General features: G+C 36.7%; 1 protein-coding gene across 2 annotated transcripts in view; it reads left to right on the top strand.

Annotated features, from left to right (window-relative positions):
• LIN7A (lin-7 homolog A, crumbs cell polarity complex component) overlaps positions 1-16,312 on the top strand; it is a 46,502-nt gene that overhangs the window by 9,743 nt on the left and 20,447 nt on the right. For both annotated transcript variants that reach the window (XM_058805496.1, XM_058805497.1), the window contains exon 2: positions 9,538-9,656. In XM_058805496.1, coding sequence (XP_058661479.1) covers positions 9,538-9,656 — 119 coding nt within the window. The remainder of the gene's footprint in view (positions 1-9,537; positions 9,657-16,312) is intronic.

Raw genomic sequence — 16,312 nt, forward strand, 5'->3', positions numbered from 1 at the left:
TGTTATTTCACAGTTTCAAAAAGTCGGAGAGGACATAATTTTACCATGTCCTGTGTAGGTAAATAACTGCTTTAAACACTTGTGATCTCTATTTTTTAAATAAATGCTTACAGAAGGATTGAGAATTTAAATAACACAAAGTGGGAAAATACAGAATACCCTGCTTCCTGCAAGAAACAAGTGTTAAATAATAAATGCTTGTATATTCCTTATATAAATAATATATTCTTACTTGAATACAAAATAAACTTTAAGAAAAACTGTTGTCTTTTGTAACATTATTTGTAGCCAACCGTACCTAGTCAAAAAGAAAGGATCAAAATCATCTCTCAACTATTTTGTTCCTTAGTGAGTGGCTAACTATAAATCACAGTTATGATCACAAAGAGCAGGTATGATGAGACATTATGAAGTCAAAACTACATACAAAGGGAAGAGATTTTACCTTTTCAAAAAAGTACTCTTACCTTCCTTTCTCTCTTCTCTGCAGCTAATTTAGGGGAAAAAAAATCACAAAATTTTGTTACAAGTACTGCCTTAGAAAATACTGTAGTTTTCAATGCTCTTCTGTTTTTTGCATTTTCAGCTTTATGTTTTGATCTTTTCTTTTAAAGGATAATTTGGTATCTTGTTTTTACACTGATGCTATGTTCAGTGTCTTCTATACAATGCAGTGGGTGTTGTCAAATGTAAAGGGTTGTTGTAGCTGTAATTTCATCTTTCTCACAGATGGCAAAATCTTCTGGTGAAAATTTTCAAACTCATATTTATGCACCTCCTCATCCTGATTGCTTTAGAAATTGCAATGAAGCTAATAATTTGGAAGAAGAAGAAAAATTATATCAGTGTTTAAAAATTATTAGGCTTTTAAGGTTCATTTTAAATGCTCATCTTTGAAAATTCTAATTGCATTATTGCTCTTCAGGCCTTCAATTAAGCCAGTGAAACTCATCTTATTGAAATTATCCTGAATTATCTGTTAATTTTTGCTTTACTGTTCTATGATTCATTATTATTTATTTAAAAATTGGCACTGGAAATGTGACAGTACCATGACACTTTCTCTAAGTAGCTGTTGAACTCTTAATAGTTCTAGGTACTCTACAGGTCAGTCTCACACATGCACAAGCAAATCAAATCTGAAATTGTTGGCAAAGATGCTCCCGTGACTTACATTAGTCATGTGGAGGCTTCAAGGAAAAAATTGGACTCATTCTGTCTATGTAGAGTAATGAATATGCTATGAAGATTGACCAAAGTAAAGCAAATACAGTTCTCAAAGTTGGCTTTCATACTTGGTAAAGGCTACAAAAATCCCTAGCTGAGGACATGAACAGGAGTCACTAGTCAAAATTAGTAGAGTAAGAAGCAGGGCAAGATTTCTTAAGATGTTGTAGACATTGTAGGGTTCAGAGAACACAGAGAGCATTTTTTTTTCATTTAAGGGAACCTTTTGAATGTTGTATTTGAATGAGCTAAGCAGAGTATGCAGGAGCACTTTGCCTGAAATGTCATCATCTCAGTGTTTGCCCAAACCAGCTAAAGTGACTGAAGTATCTGAAGATAGCACTGAACAGCTTTTGTGGTGTTGAGGATGCTGGATCCGGAGGTCTCAAGACAGTTTGCTGTCTGTGATCACAGATGGCACTGCTTTCTCTGCAGATAAACTGTGTCTTTTCTATGAGCTGTTTCGCAGAACATCTCAGATGTCTCAGACCAGCCTGTCTTATTCAGGTGTTGCTGCCAAAGCTGCTGGAAAAACTCGTGGTGTATAACACTGCCCTGGGTTATGCAACAGTTGCTTCAGAGGCTCTGTGTCTGAGAAATGGACTGAAGCAGAGAGCCTGCATGTCTGTGGTATGCATGAGAAGCTAGAGCCAAACAGAATCTGAACACAGCTCAAACATACAGACTAAAACAAGGTCTGATGAGTAGCCAGAGAAAATGATGACATTGATGGTATGGTGACATGATGACAGTGAGGCGCCAATGCCCCAGGCAATAGGGGAATGTATGTAGAAACTCAGGGGGATATGCCATTAATGTTTTTGAGGGCAGTCATCTCGCATCAGGCAAAATGAGACAGACAGACATATACTCAGTTGTAGCTCATGAGTTCCTGATTTTTTCTCATACATTAAGAAGGAAAAAACCCCCATTAAAAAAATCAGTTAGGGCATTTTAAAAAGCTTTAAATCAAAACCACATTGGCCTGCCTTGTAATGACACTTCTATTGTCAAATGTAACTATTCTGAGGTATGATGTCTCCTGGACCACAGGGAGATAAATTTGCATGAGTCTTTCTCTATATATCTGGACAGTAAGAGTGGGTTTCATCCAGGCATTTACATCTGAGGTAATCATCTAGTCTCCCTTTATAGTCAACAAAGGGGCAAGGCACTCCAGAGTATGATTCATTTCATGTAAAGTAGGTCAGATGAATTGTAGCCTCAAAGTGTCTGTTCTTCCTCATTGACTATGACAACAGTTGAGGGTGAGTCGCTGAGCTGTCCATGTCTACGTCAAAAGTGCAGCACTGAAACCCTCTCCAGAAGATGAGTCATGAGAGCTCTGTATGGTTGCTTTTTGTTATTTTTATTTATCTATTCATAGTAATGTTTAACTGTAGGACTGTAAAGTGACAATGCGCTAAACCTGTGTACCCATATCATCTAAACCAGAGTGTGAAAGCACTGGTAGTATTATTCTTGTTTAATCTTGCTTATTCTTATTAATTTGAATAGATCTTACAGATACATACTATGAAGTGTTAAATAATTTTGCTGGTTTCTAACAGTTTAGCTCTTTGCTCCCTGTACATCAAGTGTAATTTACCATGGTGAAGTACATCTTTACGCTTACTGATTAGCATGAAATTTAGGGCAAGACAAACATATCAATTCAACGAGAAAAAAGGCTGCTCTTTCCCTCAACATTTCTGAACTCTCCAGATTACATTAAATAAATATATTAAATTAATGGAAGGCCCTCTGAATTTAGGAGAGCACTGTGCTGATAAGAGAGGCACCAAAGAAGTGAATGGAAGCATATTGGACAGTCTGGTATCACAGGAGTAAGATTTGCTGTGTTGTATAAACCAGTGGCTGACAGCAGAACTCTAGTAATACAGAATGTTTTCCAGAGATAGACGCTGAAATTTTTCCAAAGCTGGTGCTTTAACCATGAAGTCACATAAATACTTTGATACAATGTACTAGGGCTGTTGGCTATGAATTATGAATGAACTTTGCTAATCACCACTGAATTTTGCTCTCCCAACCATTGATTACCTGCTGTCATTTGATAGTGTTTGCAGAAGATTGCTAAATATAATAAAGCATCCTGTGTAGGCCTGTGGAATTATGATAAAAAGTTGACAGAATAGCATTAAGAATTCTGGAATGTATTCTCATGAGCTTGAATGAATAACAGAACCTGAATGCAAGTATTAGAGGTATGAAAAACTACTGACAATTATAAGGACCTTTTATGTCATACAAATTCTTCACCTTCAGCCTGATTAAAGGTCTTCAGGCACAACAGAACTGAGCTTGCAAATTTCCAGGATTATTATTCTGTAATGCCATGGTGAAGCTAGTGAATATTTTACAGACTTACCCAGTGTACTTGCTGTCAATTTGCAGTGATGTTTTACCTCAATGAGGAACCAAAGGCTGGTGTTTATGCAGCACATTTACTTTTCCTAGTAACCTAGCATAGTAATGCAGTGATAGTCCCCAGAATTAAAAGGAATGAGGCATAGAAAGACCTCAAGAAGATGAGAAACCTGTTCTCTAATACCTTGGTAGTACAAGAGGTCACAATATTGTGGCTTTGGGAACAGCCCAAGAACTTAATTCTAGAGTACTTACCAGAGTAAAGAAATGCTGTGTTTCTGTATGATTATTGTTTTGACCCAAACTGATATTACATGGCATTGCAGCTACTATTTAACTGCCTAATATTGTCTTAAGTCAGAGGATAATATTTTTATTTTAAAGATTGCAGACCAATTCTCTCATAGATTAGCACAAAAAAGGACTACACTTATCTTGGTAGATTATTTTGCAGTATAAGACATGCACATACCTTCTTTTCCAAGAGTCATTCAGGTATTTATTTAATAGGACACTTTTAAAATAATTTGCTATATTTTTCTCAATAATTTTCAACCTGACTAAACTGAAACAGATATAAACCTTGCACAAAATCTACCAGAGTAAAACCTCAGCCTTGACAACTTTCAGAGCCTGGTCTACTCAACTTCAGTGGTTATGTGAAAGAGCCCCAAGTTCAGACCAGCCAGGATTCATTCTCTGGATTCATAATTTACTTTCAAGTTGTAAAAGCTGTATTAGAAAAGTCATTTGCTTTTTAAATGTCTAGCAAATAAAAGCCATCAGTTAACAGTGCAAGTGAACAAAAGCCAGCAAGTGAAAACCATATATAACAAAACAAAGAGCTAACTAAGCCAGATAACCTTTTTTTTCAACTGCACTCAGCTGTATATATATGTATACATGATCTATACAATGTTCCACTTGTATTGCAGTATGGTATCCTGCTACTTCCAGGTTCTAGTGGTTTCTCCAAAGGTTTGTATAATAATCTTCTGCTTCTGTCCTGCTAGCAGTGCAAGTGGAACATCATTCAAATGAAAATACAGAAAGAACACTCGAAGATTTTTTTTTTCTGAGAGTCATGCTTTTCTTCTGATGAGTGCACTTGATAAAATACATTCCATCCACCCACAGCCCCCTGCCTTCTCTGTGTTCCACTGATAACGTGACCCACCACACTGAAAGAGTATTATTTCCTGAAAGACTGTAGGCAAGCATGATGATGAGAAGAAAAAAGAGGAATGAATGTTAAGCAGAATGGGAGAGAGAGGAATTGTGCATATGTATGAGAAAGCAAAAAATTAAACGTGTGCTGAGAATTGGATTTAGTAAGGGGGGGAAGTAAGTGCATATTTCTTTTAAGATGTGTATATCATAGAACACAAAAGAATAGTTCTACCTGCATCATCAGTCAATTCCTACCAATTTCCGAGAGATGAATGGGGGAAATAACAATAACCACATCAGCACAAGTTGCATGTTAATATAATGGAGTTCATATTTTGGAAAATGTGTGAGAGTACACAAAACCATCCTTTTCAAAAGTAAGTTTCTTTGCCCAAGAGAGGGCAAAGGAGAGAGGGCAAAGGAAACAAGCACAGATAAAAAGTAACTAGTTTTAACATAATTCCAATATTTTTTTAAACACATATCTATGTAAGTTCACACACACTCTTTTCATCCATTTGTCCTTTTCACAGCTATAGTAGATATTTTTCCCCCAACGTCTAGGAGGAATGATGAGGAGGACTCCATCTTATCAGAAGGCTAATTAATTACTTTATTATACTATGTTATTCTATACTATATTACATTATATTGTATTACATCTAAACTCAATCTGCCAAGCATTCCACTGCACTCCACTGCACTGAATCTCATGACTGTCAGCCGACCGTCCCGACACACGGACGCGCGCTTGGCCCTGACAGGCCAAGGAAACAAAACACCATCACTTTGGGTAAACAGTCTCCATATTGCATTCTACCTTTGCACCCACACAGGCACAGCAAATGAGATAAGAATTGGTTTTGATCATTCTTTGAGGTTCAGAGTATGTGAATCCCAAAAATATTCTTGGGAAGATTGCCTTGCTTTTCTCTGTGAGGAGAAATGTGGCGACACACAACTATGTAAGAAAATGGTATTTAAAAACAAATCATTGGTGATAGCATTTACAAACAAAACTAGTTAGATTTAAAAGCAAAGATGGGTTGAGACAAGAAAATTACCCTAGCAGTATTTGTCAAATATATGACAGTACTCTCTAATTGATTTCAACAGGGGCAGATTCCCTGCTATATGCTTTATTTAATGTAACTTCAAAGTGTTACTCATTGTAAGTCATGTCACTTCTTTGAGCAAGACTTGCTCCAGTTTTAGCTGGAGCTCATCTTGAGAGAACCATCAGGAAGAAGCCTGTGCATCACTTAAGCTCTTGTGCACTGTTAAATTTCACTTTATTACCTGTCCTAAAGTTTCCCCTTCAAAGTTATTAATGGAAAGGAATACAGTCTATTTCATGAGGTCATATTTTATACACTCACATTTTTACATTTTTAGCTGGCTCAAAGCTGTCTGTTTTGTGCAAAGTGTTATATTTTGCCCTTGACAAAGCATCAGCTGATAACCAACAGCTTTGGTCCTAAATATGTGCCTCATTTTCTTCCTGTAATTCATATACTGTTCTCTCTTCTGTGAGCAATATCCCACAAGTCATTGCCAAATAGAGCAAACTATGGGCTTATTGGTGACAAGAGAAAGAAGACTGCTTATTGTTAATGGATAGGTGAATAATAAATCAAAGCAAGAACTTGGGCATCAGCATTCGTGTATTTTAGCATGCTGAATGAATTTAGAGGTGCGAAAAATCAGAATGCTTTGGGGATATTCTGCTTTTATTTACCTCCAATCACTTCTGAGTCAGAAAGTTAAGTAATCTAGTATTGGCAAATGACAACTTAGTGTCCAGTTTTGCCTATGAGGCTACATAGTAAACACCCATGCTAGACTATTCAACCAGAAAATTAATTTATCATTTGTATTGTAACACTCATCACTTTAAAAGTCATTAATTATCCTCTAGAGTCTGACCTATGCCCTAGGGAAATGTTCAGACCTGTACTTAACTCTTTTAGATTGATTGATGTACCTAAAGCTTTTTATGTTTTCTTCCAATCATTACAAATTTCTCATTTAATATAGTTTATTTCAGGACTTTAGAAATGTGGGCTGTTTCCCAGAACTTTCAGGTGTGGTGATGACACTTCAAAACAACTGCAAAATAGCAACCAATCTGCCATCTCTGGCATTATCTTTTACAGCTATACCTGTTGAGAGGCAAAGACAGTCCGAAACTTAGCTGAACTGGACTGGATAAGATATCCCAGTCTGATTTAGATTATGTCAATAGCTGTCATGTATCACATGAATTACAGAAGCTTTATCTGATCTAGTATGGTAGGCTGTTCAAGCGTCTTCAGAATAAATGATACAATTACTTTGTGCTGTCTGATATATCAGTTTACACAAACTAGTAGTAATAATTGGGGAGTCTGGATTCAGTACTTAACTAGCTACAAGTCTTGTGTGGCAGATAAAGAAAATTCCAAGGCAAATCATTCAATAACTTTGTTAAAAAATCATTGTAACAACATTGTTATTACTGAGAACATCACAAATTTTATTAGGTTTTCATATTAGGTTTCCAACCTAAATGATTCTGTGATTCCATGTTACTTAATGTTTTGTCATTTTTTGCACTCTATTGAAATGGTTCTTGCTACAAATATATTTACTGCTACTTAAATCCTAAAACCATCTTCTTTAATGTATTTGCTCTTATCAGTGATATTTTTCTCTCTAGAATCTAATTTATTCTTGATTCCATGGTCTTATTATCCCAGATCTCCTTTTAGCTTTCTGGTCATTACTTCAATAAGTTTTTAGAGCTATTTTGCTTGATACAGCAGTGATCTGGTAACATGGACTGGGTGCCCAGTAGCAGGTGAAGCTCTTCTTGGAGCAAAAGTTCAGGTGCAATTGTTGAATCCAGGGTCGGGTTAGTTTCATCTGAAAGTTTATGAGCTCCAAGACTGCTCTGCCATGCAAGCTACAGCCCACTAAGTGATCATCCTCCCGAAAGAAACGCTGTGCTTCCTGCCATGCTTCCTCTCATAATTTGAACTGTCTTTTGGCAGAGGCCTCTAAAAAAGCTGCAGAAGTGTTTAGGTGTTTGTTAATCTACTAAGGCAGCAGCTGCCATGCTGACTAGCTGCCTGCCTCTTTAATTACATTGTAAATTTTTTGAGATGTCATCTACTCTTTTCCAGTGGAAAAGAGAAATTGATGCAGTGGATAATAATGTTTTTCTGATAAACACAAATTTATTATTATGATTTTTTTTCCTATTGCATCTCATCCACTGTCATGTGTTTTTTCTATTTCCAGAAGATTTCTCATGTCTTTATTGCATCAGACATCTGGTCAGTATAGCTCAGTTACAAGCCAAGGATTGTAAGAACTGTTTCAATTAGGATAATCTCCCAGTCACGAACAGTACGATCTTTGTGATCAGAAAGGAGAATTATATAAGGTTGCTTCTAGACATTGTAGGAATTCTGGAGTTGTGTGGTTGAAGGGAGAAGTGTTTTTTGGGGTTTTTTTTCTGCACTTAAAACACAGAATTAAAAAGCCTCAAACAGCATTTTATCATTAAATACTATGCATTAATTTCTTCACTGGGATAAAGAGCTGTGTTTAGCAGTGGTGTAACTGGCCAGTAATGGCTCTGGTGGCTGTGCAAAAGACACAAGAAGATGTCAAGATGGCCACAGAGTCAAGATGGCAGCATTGCCAGGTTCAACTCTACTGGCAAACTTACAGGCAAAGCTGGAAGGCAGCCATGAAGTGGCAGAGGAGAAAATCCCCTCTGCTTAAGCTCTGTCATCCTGAAGACTGAGCAGGATGTGTTTTGCTCAGTTCACTCATAATGTAAGACAGTGTGTTCCTTGCTTGAGTAGGCTACTCTCCATAACTATTCCTTATGGCTCTGTGTCCCCAGCCATAAAGGATTGTTGAGCATCTTATAGGTTGGTTTGGGGGTTTTTTTAATGTATTTTGGTAATAGCTGTGTAAATTAGGAACTAGTGTTAAAGAGAAAACATTTGAGTGAAAGTACTGGTACTGTTCAGCCAGACCAGAATCCCACTCACCATTCAATATGGCTTAAGCCCCCTAGACTACTCTTCAGAGACACTTTGATATTTCCCTTGACAATACAGAGGTGCTTAAGGAGAAGTCAGGCCACAAAAAACCCTGTTTAGTGTATTTCTCCATGTATTTCTATGAGTTATACAGGTTTTGTGTAGTAGATCAGGTCTTTAGAGACCTAAACAAGAACATTGCATTTACTCTTCTCTAGTAGACTTCCCATTCTTCCAGAGCAGACTTTATCTGCCTCTAGAAATCATTCTTAGATTTATAAGAAGAAAGGTTTTTTTTGGGCATTGTCATCCTGAGGGTACTTACATAAAACACAGCTTCATTTTTTCAGATTTTCTGAAAACAAACCCTATGTTTCTGCTGTGCCATTTTCTCTTACGCAGAAAGTAAGAAATATTTTAGTTCTAATACAGATTAGCCACTTTCAATTGTACCTTTGTTCCAAAGATTGTTTGCTGCTAAGACTGAACCTCTCTGTCTGTTGTACGTGTGTGTGCATGGTTTGTCTGTACTTTGGGATTTGGATCTCTCAACAGCAGTGTTTGTTGCCTAGCAAAGTCTGGTCTGACACAAGACTAATACAGTATGTGTAGGTAAAGCTGATTTTAAATTTAAAATGACAGTGTGCCCTTTTTAGTAATTTATTCGACAATGTTTATACTGACCCGTATGTCTTCTGTTTTCCCTACTCAGATGTTGCAAGAGCAATTGAGTTACTGGAGAAACTGCAGGAATCTGGAGAAGTACCAGTACACAAGCTACAGTCTCTAAAGAAGGTGTTGCAGAGTGAGTTTTGTACAGCTATCAGAGAGGTATGAATTTGAGATTTATAGTTATTTCTCAGACTAACATTCCTCGGTACAGAAAAGCATATTTGCCGTTCAGTGCTATGTTGTATAAAGGATGATGGATGTGAGATGTGTCTGTAGCTGCCTGCTACTGTGCAGAGTGTGGAAGTTACTGAAAAGCAGACATAGAACAATTGCATCAGCAAGACATCAGGGCTGAGGCAATCAGCCTTGCTGAGGAGAAAGGGTGATTATGATTAATTAGTACTTTAGTATTCTGCTCTCACTGTTTGAGGGTCTGTGGTAGCCTGTACAGCACTGTCCTGAGATATGGGGTCATGCCAGTCTGGGTCAGTGCAAGGTTGGATGCTTCTCCTTTGAGCTCAGGTGTGTGATAGGGAGGTGCTGATAAAATCAGAATGCATGGACAGCCAAAAGGGGCAAGGCTGAAGTTAACTGAGCTGACAGGAATCTTACCTTGGAAATCAGTGGTTGGGTCCCAGTGGGCTTTGCTTCTCATGTCAGAAATTCTTGTCATACTGCTAAGAACTGTGATCATTCCACTACCAGCTCTGGTCAGGGCCTTCCTAAGCTCTGCCCAACAGTAGATAGATGAATGAATAGTAATTGTTTTCTTCAAGTCAACCTAGAGAAGATGCACCACAGTTCTACATGCATACAAGCAGTATCTTTAAAGCAGTTAAACAACAAACACTTCTGTTGGAAGTTTATTAGAAAGAAAACATTGCTTAATACAACGTTGTGTCAGATATTTTACCTTCTAAACCAAGGAGACACAGCCTGCCGAACAGAAGCAGCTCTAAGTGCCCTAATGAAGGCAACATCTTTCTAGAAAACCTGTAAGAACTTCTGTTTCAGTTTGTCTGTCTGCTGCCTGGACCTAATCATCCATTGCTGAAATCAATGGGGAATCTCATGTTCCCTCAATGGTAGCAAAACTGAGCTCCTGATAACTAAGCAACAGGAGCAGATTGATTGAGTGGACTGCTGAGTGGCTGAAAGGAAAAAAGAGATGAGCAGACATCAGTTTAATAAGCAAAATGGAACACACACTTTGTTTTATGGAATATATTATTCAGTGTGAGAATCAGAGAGAGGCTTTCACCTAATTAAATTGCAGTTTTCAAGACTTTTTAAAGAGAACAATGTTCCCTGAAAATAAATAATAAATAGTGTTCCCTGACAATAATAATGGCACTGTGTACCCTCAAAAGCTGACATTCTGACTAGTCATTTCATTTAAGCAAACTAAATGCTTCTTTAAGTAACTACAGAACATAGAAAAGTTGTGAGATTGTTTGGGTTTTCTTCAGATAGCAGAGCCTGGTACTCCAATTGTTAAAGGCAGCTTTGAGTCTTTGCAGCATCATCAGTGAAATCTTAAACAAATTTATATTAGTCTCAAGAAAACAGTTATAGCAAAAGCAAAATTTAAGAACAAGGAAGCTGGCTTAGAAAAACGCTTTCTCAGTTCAATGAACTGAAAGTAGATCTTGACAAAATCATCTCAGTGGCACAAAAGAACTTTACAGAGTATTGTGTAAAGACAATCTGCATGTGACTGGAGCTAGTTGTTACACAAGAATTGAGTGATTATGAATAACAGTTCTGCCAACTTCATTAAAAAAAATGTATTTCTTATTAAGCTTACATATCATCTTTCTAACATATCACTAGCATAGAACAAAATTTCTACACCCAAAAAATTTGTACCATTCTCTGATACGTGTGTAAATTTTCTTTTAGAAAAAAAAAATCAAATATAAAAGGCCCAATAATAAATCTTTTCATTTAGGAGAGTGGGAGGATTGACATATGTACATTGTGAGTACTTAAGGTTGTTCTACACACGGCTGCTCTTTTCATCTACATTAAGTCCTTGGCAAATATGAAGACTGTAACTCTCTTTTTTCCTACCAGTTGAAGAGCTATTTGAAAACTTAGAAAGTAATTGCTTCTATATAAAAAAATATTATAAAAGCATGAAATATTTTGGTCACATTACATTGTCAGCCATCTCCAAGCACTGCAAGAGGGACTGGGAGGGTATCTGAGCTGTGTTGTGTTGTTAATCAGGGATGCCCTTCTTGTCTGTCCTTCATGTACACTGGAATTTATTGAACAGTACAGATTTTTCTGAGTGTGTTTGCGTTTGAGATAGCTAAGGCTACACAGAAATTTCTCTACAAATGCTCTGTCCAGTTGTTTGTCATTTCTTACCTTAGTGCAAGATGTGAGAGTGTGGTGACTAGATTTTAATTTTCTTTATTAGTGCCTACACAGACTGGAGGAGAAAAGTTGTTGACATTACAAAAGAATGCACAGCAGCCAGTTGGAAATAATGAGAAAAGTGGGAGTGAAGCAGACCGGGTGTGAGCTGTAGGTAGGAGTAATCAAAATGGGATGAGGAGAAAGGCTTTGTGTTAGTATGCAAATTCTGAAAGAGGCTGCTTTTTATATATATGCAGATATTCAGATCTGCAGTGTGCTGTGTTAATTTTATAATGCAAGATCTGAGCCTTACTTTCTTTCATCAGAAAATCTAGTAAAAGAGACTAAGGCTGACTTTTGTAGTCCTATAAACACCATAGTGGAGGAACTTTGTAAAATAAAAATTTTCATTTTCCACTCCAAGAAATTATGGAAACTTAACTGTCCAGTGAGTTTGATTGTTACAATAAGTCCCAGAGAAACTCAGCATTGGGCTGAGGGCAGGTGAAAGGATAAAAGATGAAATGCAATATGCACTGTACTAACTAAATGTGTCCTGTCTGTTCTACAAGTAGTTCTACAACTACAGAAGCAGAAGGTTACTTTCACGACCCATTAACCTTTAAAAGTATGAAATATTATATTAGATGGCATACATTCCTATCTAATGTGTAGGAATCTATCTAATGGCTGTAATTAATTGTATTTATGGGAATTTATTTAGTAAATCAAATTTCAAATCTCTACACTAATACTCCATAGAAATATTTTTTTTTAAAGTGATTGAGGGAATGAAATTTAAATAGAAGTACTTTAGCATTTTTCAAGGATGCTGTGTTAGGAAATGGTGATTAATGGTTCTCACTTAGGTAAATATAAGTGCCACCAACTGAAATATTCTGTCTGGCACTAGGCAGGAATATGGATTAGCTCTGAAAATAATGGAAATAATTGAAGTGTATAATGGCCTCAGTATTTCCTTTTCACCTGAATACTCCTAGACCAGAAAACAAGTTAACCAAAGTCTGATCATACCGAAAGTCAGTTTGGAAAAAAATAATTTCGTTTTAAAATTACTTCTTTTAAAAGCTCCCTAGCTACATGAAGATTAATTAGTCTTCTATAGCTATGTCATCTGATAAAACTTGCACAAATCTTTCCCATTATACCATTAAGTCCTTTACCCTTCTAAATGTTTTTGCTGTTTATTTAAAGCTGTTGCTGTGTTATAGTCATCTGATTTCCAAGAGGTTACTGGAATAAATAAAGTGCTTTGAAAGTGAATGCAATTGAGCTACTGAGAAGTTACATTCCTATGCAACATAAAACTAGACAACCTAACTGATAAAGTTACTTTAATTGTTGTAAGTCAGCAAAAGAAAGTTGTAAGAACTGAAAGATAAGGTAAATTGCTGTCTGGAAAGAAACCCTAAGGACCTGTGGGCACAGATTATAGAATAAAAAGCTGAGCAAAACATCGTGGATCATCAGCAAGAAAAAGTGACATGCCTTAGCAGCTATGTGAATTTCATTTACTGCTAAAATCTGATAATTGGTGGTCAAGAACCAGGAGAATAACAGTACAGTTTAATAAACACTTGAATCTCCTGAGCAAAGTTTTCTTTTAGATTGATTCCCTGATTTCCATTTCTGTGTGTTAAATATATAATATTCAGGTGTATTTAGTTTTTCTCCCAGCTTGTCTTTGCTACTCAATTTTTTATTTCAAGGTTAAAGCTTAAGTTTTTCTGTGTGGATATTGTTTGAAGTAAGATCTCACTAGGAAATACCAAGGTGAATCAATGCCAAAATGAATCAGATAAAAATGTGGCAACCAGACACACAAAAGTAACCATTATTTTATATTGTTATGACTCCCACCAAAATATCACATCATCACAGAAAAGCAAATCTGTAGGATTCAGTCACTGATGAAGGAGGACAAAGTACTCCAATCTTGTCCATTTTGTATGAGATTAGTCATTGGGAAAACATGTTGTCTTTGAAAATAGTTTAGTTCCTATGTCAGTAGTTTAAAACTTTTTTAAGCTTGCTATAAAATATAAACAGAGCATCCTGGACATTTAAAGACTTCTCTTGACTTACAGGCATAAAAATGGCAATGGCAGAACACTGACCCATATTTTTCATGAGCTCCTGATGCTCCCTAGTTACTTTAGAGATATCCTTGCACGTGTTGTATAGTATTAAAATCATAGTTTTATTATATATTAGGTAGTATAGTTTAATAAGCCTAGTCAGTATTTTGGAATTATTTCCTTTAATTACTAGTTTCATTTCCATGCCTTCGTGATCTGAACGCCCAGAATCCCAGTGCTGCTGATGGGCAATGTTTTTTTATCTGATCCTTTCCTCAAGCTGCCCACCCATACTTTCCATTATTAACACTGATATGTGGCTTTGCAAATATTAAGGGACCAGAAGAAGGCTGCTGGGTGGTGAAAACTGGATCTGGTGGTATTATACAGTGATGCCATGTGTGAGAACAGAAGGCTGGCTGGAACCCTTAGATGTTCATTCACTTCAGATGTCCTAGTGTGGTTGTATACTCCATTTTTACAGGGCTCTACTGAATACAACAATCTGGATATTAGCAGGACTCAGGCAAAAATCCTCATTTATTCTTTTATTCAATTATTAATTTAAGATTTTAATGTAGGAGTCATTTAAATACCTGTTTTCATTGTGTTTCAATAATCTTAAAATTTATTTGTTCCGTTTGCAATATAATGCTGTTACTCCACATCCCAGACCTAGTCTCTGAAAGCAGATTGTCATTGTTTTCTGCCTCATGAGTCCTTATGAAAATGGAGGTGCAGCAGGCCAAATTCTCTCAGTTGGCACCAAGGTAAGCCCCCAAATCCAAATTCTGCCCTGTCTTCATGCTTTATTTTTGCTGAAAGCTGCATATTTGTTACAGGAGGAGAAATACAATTCTGGTCATCTCCACAGGGCAAGCCCAGTGTTTGAAGTTTTTAAATTATAAGATGCAAGCTTGGGAAAAAAAATGTATTGAGAAGACTTACAGCTATAATTCACAGCACAGAACTGTGATTAAAGCTCAGTGGGAAGCCTGATATCTAAAGATCCCCTGCTGTCGCATTTGCCCGTGCAAACCAGAGTGCTGGTCAGACTGAGCAGAAGTGATATGCCAGACTTACTAATAAGGCAATTAGTAAACAAAAGGGCAATAGGACAACACATAGGAGTAAAGTGACAGATTTATCAGCTCAGAGTTCTACCTCAGGTCACAAAACCAGTGTGGTTGTATTAGCATGATGCCTCATTAGACTGGCTGGGAAGCAGAGTTCTCCTTAGGCTAATCTGATACCTTGTTATAACTTGTTCTAGTGTTCCTGATAGCTTATTCAGAATCACTGCACCATTAGTTTAGTACTAAGATGTATACTGCTGTATACATACATGCTGTAGCAAATATGGAATTGTGCAAATTCACCAATTTAATTCAGATTTTTGCAGGTTTATGCATTGGTTTATTTGTAAGTTTTCAATAAAATTTGTATTCCTGGATGTTAATTGTAAAGTTTTGTTATTTTATCTTTTTTTAGATATTTGAGTAGATTATAATGTCAGCCAAACCAGTTCAGTTTACCTGAATTCTGGGGCTGTATAGCATTTGCAAGAATTTTGTACTGTACCTTTCCATGCTTTTTTCATTTCCACTGTCCCAGTGATGAAAAGCCACATAAAATAATAAGTTCCCGCTAAATGAGTACTTCCATCACTGACAGGAAAGGCCATTACTTAGCTTGTCTCAAATATGATGGTATGGCACAGTAGCAATGTATTCACTCATGTTTTACAGAATTTTGCCTTCTGCCTCCTGGTTGTAGGTACTGTACTCATAATGATGAATTGAAAGAAGGATTTGTAATTTATGTTTATTAGATAATAAAAAAATCCAGTTTCTAAAGATGAGCTGTCTGCTCTTTGTGTTGCCACCATGCTGGATTAGGCATTGAGGAAGTTCAGCAGAAAAGCATAAGTTAGCAGTACACACAGTTTTAATTACCCTACTGTGTTAAAACATGCCATTTTTTAGGGTGAATGTAATCAGAAATTACTCCAGTTTTGAAAAACAATGAAACATAACTGTTGCTCACAAGCCCTGGATGGCATGAATGAGAACTTTTGCAAATGATTACCTTGTAACTCAGCAGATGGCCTTCATTAATGGCAATTATATGAATTTACCAAGCTGCCCAGGCATTATCTGGGAGAAGTCATTATTTAGTGTCTGTGCAATTACTAAGTTCCTACCACTTTCATGTCTTCACTGCAGGAGATTTAAAACAGCTGCTGTTGTCACCTGGTTTTTTTATCTGCCTAGAGCTAAATACGTAGATTTCACAGATGGATTACTCTAGATTCTGGGACCAGACTGTATCGTGGGTCTTTAATGGATG

Source organism: Ammospiza caudacuta, chromosome 5 (assembly GCF_027887145.1).
Source record: "Ammospiza caudacuta isolate bAmmCau1 chromosome 5, bAmmCau1.pri, whole genome shotgun sequence".
NCBI lineage: Eukaryota > Metazoa > Chordata > Aves > Passeriformes > Passerellidae > Ammospiza > Ammospiza caudacuta.